At 40.2% G+C, this 11,228-nt stretch overlaps 1 protein-coding gene across 1 annotated transcript; it reads left to right on the top strand.

Annotated features, from left to right (window-relative positions):
- Positions 1-413: 413 nt before the first annotated feature.
- On the top strand, positions 414-8,262 carry LOC144505189 (stanniocalcin-2-like). Its single transcript, XM_078231155.1, has 4 exons — positions 414-985; positions 2,283-2,425; positions 2,661-2,872; positions 6,925-8,262. Exons 1-4 carry the CDS (start codon positions 826-828, stop codon positions 7,334-7,336), a joined length of 927 nt encoding a protein of 308 aa, XP_078087281.1. The 5' UTR covers positions 414-825; the 3' UTR covers positions 7,337-8,262.
- The last annotated feature ends 2,966 nt before the right edge of the window (positions 8,263-11,228 follow it).

Genomic DNA, 11,228 nt, shown 5'->3' with positions numbered 1-11,228 from the left:
TTTTTTTATATAATGGAGGGGTGGGATCAGTGAGAGAATTAAAAATGCACGGCCTTGGAAGCAGATTCAATTAATCACCCTCAAAGGCAAGGACACTTGACAAGGAAAAAGGGGGAAGAAATTGCAGACTTACTGGGAAAGGACTTGGGGGGGGGGGGGGAGTGGGGCGAATTGAAGAATCCATAGGAGCTGGCAGAGGCTCGGTGGGCCGGACGGCCGCCTCCAGCGCTGGTATGGCTGTGGATGAGAAAGCTGGGTAAGGAGCCGCTTTAAGCAGCAAGGGTTCCCGTTCCAAGAGCCGTCAAACTCGCATTAAGAAGGACAAAAGGGCGATGAGGGGGGGGGGGAGGGAGGAGGGGAATTTACAGCAAGCAGTAACCTTCTTCCTGCTACAGGAAGCGGACTGGAACAATACTTAAACATGGGAACACGTGCCCCTGTTGTAAGGTTACCAACGTGTGCGGAAAGTTGACGGGATCCCTCAGCTCTCCCCCTGCCCAGGTCCCAGGCTGGAATCGGCGGAGTCTTGGCCATGTGCCTCCCAGCCCCTGATTTGTCAAACTTGGGCATGGTTTCTGGGCGCCTGATTGGACCGAGCCAATGACAACACCTGCTTCTTGCCTTCATTCAAGTGACAGAAACGCCAGGGGCTACGGTTCTGGTATATTTAGTCATCCCCCCTCTCTGCATTTCTGTTCAGATACCGTGCGCAACTGAAGCAAGCGAAGGCGCTGCTTATAGTGTGTGCTCTCAGCCCAAGTCCTGCCCCAGCCTGTGGCTCCCTCCCTCGCCTGTCCTCCTGCCCCTTGCAGACAAAGCGCAGCTATGGACACGCTCATGTTAGCGGCTCTGCTGACCACCCTGCTCATTCTCACACCGCCCGACCTGGTCCTCGGGACGGACGAGGCGGACTTGCCGGAAAACCACCACGAACGCGACAAATTGGCCAACCAGCAAAAAGCTCGCCTCTCCTTGCAGAATACAGGTATGTGGGTCGGAGGGGAGGCTGCAAACTGTTCTCTCTTGTCGAGTTGGGAGGCAGATTTGCCCTCCCCGCCTGTGGGTTTATACATACAACCGGGGTGCCTACATCCAAGCAGAGGGGAGGGGGGGGGGAAATGACAAGTCAGTGGCCAAAGTGTTGAATGAGACACAGATATTGTGCGATTTTAAACCTGGAGCATTCACTTTCTTGTTGGTGTTCGTGCGATTAGCTGAAGGGGGGCGGGGAACTGAAAGTGGAATGAAATTGACTTGGGAAGCAATCGGATCAAATGAGAGGTGGTTTAAGAAAATGTGATGGGAACGCAAAAGATTTCAGTGGCCGGCTTCGATACTGTTTTTTTTTAAAGTAGCAATAAAAGTAACCCGGGATCAATTATTTATTCCTCCCATTTCTAATGCATTAAGGTCTGGCTGTGCAGCGCAGCGCGATCAGTTGCAAGGGATCATTGTCCCATGCTCGGATCGCATTGTAGCACATTGGGGAAGACTCCGTGTCGACAGCCACGCACACCTCGTTAGCATATTAACCCCTTGAGAACCTGCAGGGTGGTGACTTGCAAATGTCTGCAACTGCGGGGGTGGGGTGAGGAGAGAGAAGAAGAGAATAACCCCCGGGGGCCCCCGGAAAAAAAACACAAAAAAAAGCAAGCATCCGGCTGCAGCTGTGGATCTTTACAGGATTAAGTGGAAGGAAACTTAACGCAGGATGAGGGGGGGGGGGGGTGGTGAGGGGTTGGTTCGCTGCTGGTGCTGCTGCTGCTGCTGGGAACTGTGCTCGAGAGCGCCGGAGGCAGAGAGAAAGCAATGTTCATTAACCAGCAATAGTTTCTCCCAAAGTGGCAACTCATAAGACATGGGGGGCGAGGGCAAAGAGTGAAGATAAGTAGTACTCGTGGCTTGAAGATGTGGAGCCAGGCAGGTTTATACACACACGCAACAAAGGATTTTTTAAAAAGGGGGTCGATACATTGATGAACTAGGGCGTTCCCAAAACTTTCCACCCGCTAACAAGGAAGGTTCAAATATCTAGAACCATGCACACGCGGCCGTTTTGGATTGAGATCAAAGGTCATCGTGACCCTCTGGCATTTGCAACTGAACCGAGGGGGTGGGGGGGACACTATTATTTGACAGAGGTAAATGAAAATGTTGAACTTGCATTTGCGTAGCGCCTTTCCTGACCCTCCCTGGATGTAAGGTCCATTAATAGTGTGAGTGTAGTCCCGCATGAGGTGCCAGATTTTCAATTGTTGCTCCTCTTTCATATGTGCTTCCAGCTGAAATACAGCACTGCCTGGTCAACACTGGCGATGTTGGATGTGGAGTTTTTGAGTGCTTTGAAAACAATTCCTGCGAAATCCATGGACCTCATGACATTTGCCTGGCCTTTCTACACAACGCTGGGAAATTTGATGCCCAGGTAATAAATGAAAGAAACAGAACAATAAAGGATAACCTGTAATCCCCCTCCCCCGAAACACTTTCAGTGTAAACTAATTTAACTGTATTCTCACTACAATATTTCAAGTTATATTCCTACCAACAGTTTTGATAATATGGAAGTTATACTGAAGTGTATGGTTCCTAAATTAAGCTTTTTTAAAAATTAAGGCAACTGCTTTTCACAACTATATTACCATTTATATTCTGTCCAGGGCAAGTCCTTTATTAAAGATACTCTGAAGTGTATGGCTCATGGATTGAGGATAAAATTCAGCTGCATCAGTCGGAAGTGCTCCACAATCCAGGAGATGGTGTCTCAACTACAACAAGAGTGCTACCTCAAACATGACCTCTGCTCCATCGCAAAGGAGAACATTAATGTGGTTGTGGAGATGATTCACATTCGGCATCTGCTTTCTAAAGGGTAAGTAGTAAAGGGGGTTGCCTACAATTTTGCATACTCTGCAACATACTCTGGGTTGCATCATGTTGTACAGCCTTGTGTAAATATTTCTGGGCAAAATAGTACTATTCTGTGTATTCTGCTCAAGGACTGCACAGATAAGACAAACACGCAATATTAGTGTGCTTTGAAAGGTCATGGGAAACACATTCAACTCAAGTCAGTGTATGGTTGACACTTTTAACAAGATGTCCATTAATGCAGATTAATTTGTATACTTGCACATTTCAAGTATGGGTCTAATTAAAAAGGAAAATTATTTACCAGGTATGCCTGTGGGATAAAATTAACCAATGGCTAGTTAACATTAGACATCAATAGTGGGGAAGATGGTGGCATAGTAGTAAAAGCACTGAACCAGAGGCCCAGGCTAATGCTCGGGGACGGGGGGGGGTGGGAGGGTGTGGAGGGCATAGGTACAAATGCACCACAGCAATTAATAAATCCGGAATATAAAACTAGTCTCCATAATGGTGACCATGAACCTATCATTGATTGCTGACTAATGCCTTTAGGGAAGGAAATCTGCATCCTCACCTGGTCTAGCCTATATGTGACTCCAGATCCACAGCAATGCAGTGTTCTCTGAAATGGTCTAACAAGCTACTCAGTTCAAGGGGAATTAGGGAATGGCAACAAACGCTGGCCTTGTCAGTGATGCCCACATTCCTTGTAAAAATACAAAATTAGAATAAGGATATTTACATTTAGAAAATTATTATTAATACCCAAGTAAGCTTAAAAGTTTATTTAAAAATGGATTTCTGCTATAAATTGTTGTCACTGAAAATTGGGTTCTCATTTTCTCCACTGAAGTAAATTAAGAACTGAAATGAGAAGCTAATGAGAGTCCTGGAATGAATTTCTCTTGTTTTTATTTCATGTTTAAGAGCTCTTAAGAAACAAAGCTTGAAGTGACTTAAACCTATGAGGATATAATCAGGATTTTCCCCAGAATATTTGGAGTTATTCTGATATCATATTATTTATATTTTAACCAACCTTTGCAGATTAAAACATCTGCAGTACTTGGCTAGATATTTTGTTCAACGTAATCCCTAAGTAAGAACTCCAAACCTTTAGTCTATCTGTCAGTAGGCAATTGAATAAAAGTAAGGAATTATTTTGCAATTGCCACATGTGAAGTTAGATATGTAGGATTATGAAGGCAGTCTGTACTTTATTTGGAAGTAGGTTTGTGAAATTTAGTTAACATTTTCTAAATTGAGTTCCCCGTGTAATCAGCTTGTGCAATACCAAAACATACATAACAGAAAATCCCGGGTATGATCCTCACTTAATGTCAAATCACCCGGTCACCATTTTGGATCCAAACTCATGTGCTTCAAACTCACGAGAGATGTAAATCTCTCTCAACTCATGATCACAAGTGGAATGTGTGTGTTTGTATGGGCATTTGTTAAGGATAGGATGGAACTTGGTTGTTAACTTTAAATTGAGAAGCCATGGTGAAAAGCCAAGGCTCAAAGTATAAGGAATAACCAGTGCTTTTGCATTTTACAAAGTGTAAAACAAAAATCAGGTAAAGCGATAGGTAGAATTTAGGTATTGCCCAAGTTGGTCAATTACAAGGGGGCACAGATTCAAGGTCCGAGGGGGAAAGTTTAAGGGAGATGTGTGGGGGAAGTTTTTCACGCAGAGATTGGTGAGTGCCTGGAACGCGCTGCCAGAGGAAGTGGTGGAAGCAGGCACATTAGCAACATTTAAGAGGCATCAGGATGGGTACATGAATAGGGAGAGAATAAAGGGATACGGACCAAGTAAGAGCAGAAGGTTTTTTTTTAGTTAGAGCACCATGACCGGCACAGGCTTGGAGGGCCGAGGGGCCTGTTCCTGTGCTGTACTTTTCTCTCCCTTTTTTCTCTTTGTTCTTATAGGTTGACTCTGCATCAACTGGTGACCATACCTCAGGTTGGTATGGTTCAGCACTACACTGGGTGTGCTGTGAGATGACATTGGGGATGAAAATTGGAAAATCAGTTTTAACTTTGGGCAACGGTGTAAAATGGGTGATATCAAATTGGTTTTCCAATTTGCAGCCCACCCAATTTCCCCTTTTGCAAACAACTGTGGAAACCAAACAAAAGTGAGACATGATATACAATGAGCAATTAACCTGTTTTACACCATCATCCAAAGTTGAAAGTAAAGATTGAAGAGAAAATAGTTGAGAAGAATAGTTTCAAGTTTAGGACCTTGGAAAGAGTGAGTTTGGTTGGGACACTGTGCAGCAAATCTGGGTTTCAAGTCAGAAAGTTGCGGGGGATGGAGTGGAGGTTACAGTTCAGAAGGAGAAAAACAGTACAAGTAAACTGAATAGAAAGAGGAAGAAAATAAAAATTATAGGGAGGGTTTAGAGGTCAAAGGTGAGAAAGACATTACTTATCAAACAAGAAATTATTTAATGAATCCTGTTCAGTAGTAAGAGAGGTATTTAAAAAGGACCCTTGATTTAGCAGCTATATATATAAGAATTGGACATACATTTATACAGACCTCCTGAGTAAAAAAGAAGCACTTAATGTGAAAGAATTTGGAGGCAACTTTAGTAATGAAGGAAATGCAAGATTTCTAAATTGAGGTTAGAAGAGAGAGACAAAAAGTGTTGACATGAAGGCAAAATAAGGATAGAATCATGAATGGAAAGGATGATAATTGCCGGAAAAGCAAAATACCGCAAAAGCCGGAAGTCTTATTAAGAACAGAAAATGTTAAAAGTACTCAACAGGCCTGACAGCATCTGTGACAAGCAAACCCATTGTTCCTCTCTCCACAGATGTGCCCTACAGGGAACTTTCACCACTTTCTGTTCTTATTGCTAATAATTATTCATTATACTTCGAGAGGAACATTTCATGGATATTAAATTGACTGTGAGTGGGTCAAAAATTCTAGTCCAAAGAAACAAATTTAAAAATATGAGATTTAGATTGCTTCACTGGAGACATGAAGGAGGTGAAAATACTGTGATTTATCATTGGACTGCTAGAGAACTAAAGGTTGTGTACACTGAAGACGTGATCTGGAAGTAGTTGAGGTAGAGTGGCAACATTAATGTAAGAATGGCTAGGGTTGGATTCTTGGAGGAATAATTCAACCATTTATTTGAGAAAGGATTATGAGACTCTTTGCATGCAAATCCCCACCGACACTAACTATGTATCTTGACTAAGTTACCTATGATGGATCCCCATAGGACAAAACTTAGCGTAGTGATACTAATAGACAAATACTTTTCAACAGAGATGTTAACCCCATTATTTATATATTTCTGTAATTCATTCATGGCACATGGATTTCCCTGGCAAGGCCAGCATTTATTTTCCAAGCCTATTTGCCCTTGAGAGGGGGGTGCTGAGTAACCTTCTTAAACACAACTGATGGTTTGTGAGATCATTTCAAGAGGGCAATTAAGAACTGACAAGATTACTGGAGGCTTGAGTCATATATAGGTCGGGACATTCCTCAAGAACATTAGTGAATAAGGTGCATTTTTCAACAATCCAGTAGTTTCATGCTCGTGTTCTTTATTAACTTCCAGCTTTAATTTAATTACATTTAATATCCCAGCTCCTGTCTTCAGACCAACAGAACAGATCTCTGGATTAATTGTCCAGTGACGTAGCCACTATGCTACCGTATCCCTTCAAATATTGTTTGCACCTTCTACTTAAATACCACATTACACTGTATCAATGGTTGTTTTGAAAATGTCATTGTACTACTTTTAAAATTCAATAAAAACACATTTCTCGATCTAGATTAGATGCATATGCTTACAGCTGTAGAGATATAGTGAATGGATGGAAATTGAAGATTTACCAACTCAGAAACATAGTGTTGAATTTTGTTTAACCAGATATTTTAAACTCTACAGTTAAATTAAAACTCAATCTCCTAAAATTCTCCATTTCGTATTATGAATAATATTTATATTCGAACATTGAATGTATACTCGTAGATCATTGTATTTATTTTATTTTTCAAAAAAGGTCATACTTGGAATTTATAAAGGCACTGTTCCATTGTCATGAAGACGTTATGGAAGCTGTAAAGAAAAGTGTGCGATCCCGATTTGGACAGAACCTTGCATTTTTAAGACAGCTCTTGCAAGAGGATTCCTGCTCCTCTCGCAAGCAGGTTGACCAAGTCACCCCAACAACTGCCGCTCCTGACAAAAAACAAGGGGACAACCGTAAGGGCCACAAGGGTAGCACAGATATAAATTATCTTGAGATTGACAGGGAGAATGCTAGGAACCCTAAAGGAGAAAAGGAGAGAAGCGGAAAAGTTCACCCGAATGCCCATGCACGTGCCCGAGGTACTGGTCAGGCATCACGGCGAATAACCGAGGAACGTTCTCAAACTGGCGATGCCATTGAGTTATCTGATATCAGAAGGTGAAAGGCCATTAGTCTTAAGGACTTTCCATGCACCCATTTCCTTATTATGGACATTCCAATACACATACCCTAAAATGGGATTTGTGTTACATGCAAAATATTCTGGGAATTGTAGTTCACCTCAGCAGTCAGCTTTCATACTTCACTTAAACTCAAAAAAACCTACAACTCCTAGAATGCAGTCCAACATATATCCCATAATCACTGTACTTGAAATTTAACATTATATCAATTATCTCACTCAACGAGCCACCTCAGCATGCATGAAAGTTTCCCTTTTAATTTAAAAGCAAAATCAGAACATCTTTATTTCAGGACAAAATCTTTATTATTAGATATATCTTGGGTAATTTTGTACAGGGCAAAGCTTTTGTGAAGGTCTACATGTTCGTCTACTGATTACATTTATTCTATGTTGTAAATATTTAACATTACTATTTATTGTAGTTTCTGTATCAACAATATACCTGTTGGATAAGGTAAATTAAACTATTTCATTTTCTGTGTTGTACATATTCATATCACTAGTGAGTTTTCTTATGCAACATACTGTAATTTTATATCATTCTATAATTTTATTGGTAGCTGTTAATTCTTTATTTATTAAACACCTTATTCAAGTCTAACAAAAATTGCTTTTTTATTGATAGTTTTAATTAGAATATCATTAAATCATGTTGTTATTTGCTAACATATTGTTTTCTGCTAATTATTTAATGAAGTTATCCATTCTGTCTTAGACACATGATCCTGGCAAAATCATACTAATGAATAGAAAATTAGAAAAAAAATAAAATATATATTGTGTAGCATTCAATGAATTATTTCTTCTTGCCACCAAACATTCATTATATGTATAAATGCACACATTGATTTTTCCCAACATACATTGCAAATTCATCTGATTAAAATATCCCCTCTGATCACAAATCTTTTAGAGATCTTGTATTTCTTTTGTTTAGTTTTTTAGGCATACATAGGAGGCACTTTTTTACTTTCTACAATCCAACATTTAATGTTAGTTTCCTACTGTCCTACCACAAATGACTGAAGAAAGATAACCACCTTTCACTGGGTGGCACAGTGGTTAGCACCACTTCCTCACAGAGCCAGGAACCCAGGTTCAATTCCAGCCTCAGGTGACTGTCTATGTGGAGTTTGCACATTCTCCCCATGTCTGCGTGGGTTTCTTCCTGCAGTCCAAAGATGTGTGGGTTAGGTTGATTTGCCATGCAAAATTGCCCCTTAGTCTCAGAGGTGTTAGCATGGTGAATATGTGGTTACAGAGATAGGGCCTGGATGGGATTGTTGTCAGTGCAGACACGATGTGCAACAGCTGGCCCACAGAAAAATATATGAACCATCCAATAGGACATTCTTAAAATATGTGTCTTTACTTTCAATAGTGGTACCCATACTAAAACCTAGTAACAGTTGGATTTAACAGTAAAAATGTTATTTCACATTCAAATGAGCAAGATAATAGGTTTTGACGATCTGATCAGATATGCATAACTAACTATCCAATGCAATGTTCAGATATGAAACTTGCTACACAATGTAGCTTAATCAGAAAAATGAAATCCATATTATCAGTTGCTAATAATTGATACGGTGGCACAGTGGTTAGCACTGCTGCTGCACAGTGGTTAGCACTGCTGCTTCACAGTGCCAGGGACCCGGATTCAATTCCCATCTTGGGTCACTGCCTGTATGGAGTTTGCACATTTTCCCCGTATCTGCGTGAGTTTTCTCCGGGTTCTCCGGTTTCCTCCCACAGTCCAAAGATGTGCGGGTTAGGTGGATTGGCCTTTAGTGTAAGGGCTAAATGGCCCTTTAATGTAAAGGGGATGAGCTAGGGTAAATGTCTGGAGTTATGGGGATAGGGCCTGGGTGGGATTGTGGTTCGTGCAGACCGATGGGCCGAATGGCCTCCTGCACTGTAGAATTTTATGATTCTTCGATACTATCCAGCCTCTGCAGAAAATAACTAAGCCTGTTTATAGCCTTATGCAGAATTAAACATGTCTTGCTAGAAAATTCCACAAGATAATTCAGTTTGCATTGCTTAAGTTATTTTACAAGATGCCCTAAATGCGTTTTTTATGTTTCATTCCTGAAGCTACCTATCTGACATGCCATTCAAAATGTAGATCAAGCTGGAATGTTCATTTCAAAACCTGCTACATATAGAAAGGATATTACTAAACTAGAAAGAGTGCAGAAAGGATTTACTAGGATGCTACCGGGACTTGATGGTTTGAGTTACAAGAAGAGGCTGGACAGACTGAGACTTTTTTCTCTGAAGCATAGGAGGCTAATGGGTGATCTTATATAAAAAATAATGAAGGGCATAAATAAGGCATACAGTCAACATCTTTTCCCAAAGGTAGAGGAGTCTAAAACTAGAGGGCATAGGTTTAAGGTGAGGGGAGAAATACAAAGGAGTCTACAGAGGCAATTTTTTCACACACAGAATGGTGAGTGTCTGGAACAAGCTGCCAGAGGTAGTAGTAGAAGTGGGGTACAATTTTGTCTTTTAAAAAACACTGAGACAGTTACATGGGTAAGATAGGTATAGAGGGATATGGGCCAACTGCAGGCAATTGGGAATAGCTTAGTGGTAAAAACTCAGCGGCATAGACAAGTTGGACCGAAGGACCTGTTTCCAAGCTATAAACCTGACTCCAAATAAATTAGGAGCTAATAGTCTATTAGTATAAGGTTAATTATCCTTAGAAAATTGTTAGAAATGCCTGCGTTCTAAACAAGTAAAATATGAAACCCAAAGTCCTTAAAACAGGAACAGCTCAATTCCCTCTCAGTTGAATAGAGTGCAGTCTGCTACCTCACACTTCTGTTTCACTACCTTTTAAGGCTCACCTGATGATAAATCATACAATATAATCCTTATTGTAGCCACAATCTAGCCACTGTCTCCAATCATTGTATTAGCCCCACCATTTGATGGTGTGAGGATTACTTTATCGTATCTTGTTCTCAGGCTGTCATGCATGGCCACGTTTTGTTTCATTTGGAATATTCTCTGTATGCTTTGTATTCTTCCTGTTAAGGTTACTGCTGTTTAGAGAAAAATCTTGTCTTTGTGAACAATACATTGTAAAGAGAAAATAATAAATGCAAAATTGCAGTTGAAAGTTTTTCTGCATCTCAACTTGAACATAGGTATTTAAAAATATGACAATGTTGTCCTGTTCTGGTGACTGTATAATTTAAAGCATTTCATGAAATCTAGTACTGCACCACCAGAGTTAAATTAAATATTCCCAAATCTCAACACTTTTAAAGTTCTTCAATTGTCTTAGATTCCAAAAAGGAGTTCGCACTTGTGTACATTGTGACTTCTTTCTTTTTACAAGAAACAAAATTATCTTTATTTAAAGGTTATTTAATTGAATGGTATACTTTTAGGATATTGCATTTGCAAAAGAGTAAACTTTTAACCTTTAGACCACTAATAGATTCAAGGAAATGTCTTCACCTCAAAAACATTAATGCTGAAAAATGCTCATATCTCAGTGATACCAACAATCAGATATCAGAAGTAAATGTTATATTGCAACTACATGAAACTAATGAATAAAGACAATTATGTACATAAAATAATGACTTCAAAATACTTCTACTGCTTACCTTCTCCTTTTTCCTCATTTGACTGTCCTTATTTTGTTAAACAACAATATTGTAAAAATTGATTAAAAATATAAAAAAGGACATTAAAGTAAATTTTGAGATTTTGCAACTCTTTAACAAAGGTTATTTTTGTACCAAGACTCACGCTTCAGTCTTTTGCTCCAACCAAGAGAAAAATGGCCAACCTCCACTGAAAATGAAGAAAGAGCACGGAGTTCTCCTGGTGTCTTGGCCAACAT

Source organism: Mustelus asterias, chromosome 16, assembly GCF_964213995.1.
Source record: "Mustelus asterias chromosome 16, sMusAst1.hap1.1, whole genome shotgun sequence".
In the NCBI taxonomy this organism is placed as follows: Eukaryota; Metazoa; Chordata; class Chondrichthyes; order Carcharhiniformes; family Triakidae; genus Mustelus; species Mustelus asterias.
Note: the sequence above shows the minus strand (reverse complement) of the source record. Positions and strands in the feature narration are given on the sequence as shown.

What these genes read in the sequence shown, in the direction of transcription:
- LOC144505189 (XM_078231155.1), top strand. Translation starts at nt 826, where the DNA reads ATGGACACGCTCATGTTAGCGGCTCTGCTGACCACCCTGCTCATTCTC. An exon ending in CCTCTCCTTGCAGAATACAG is followed by an intron (nt 986 to 2,282) that starts GTATGTGGGTCG and finishes ATGTGCTTCCAG; the next exon opens with CTGAAATACAGCACTGCCTG. An exon ending in CTGGGAAATTTGATGCCCAG is followed by an intron (nt 2,426 to 2,660) that starts GTAATAAATGAA and finishes TATTCTGTCCAG; the next exon opens with GGCAAGTCCTTTATTAAAGA.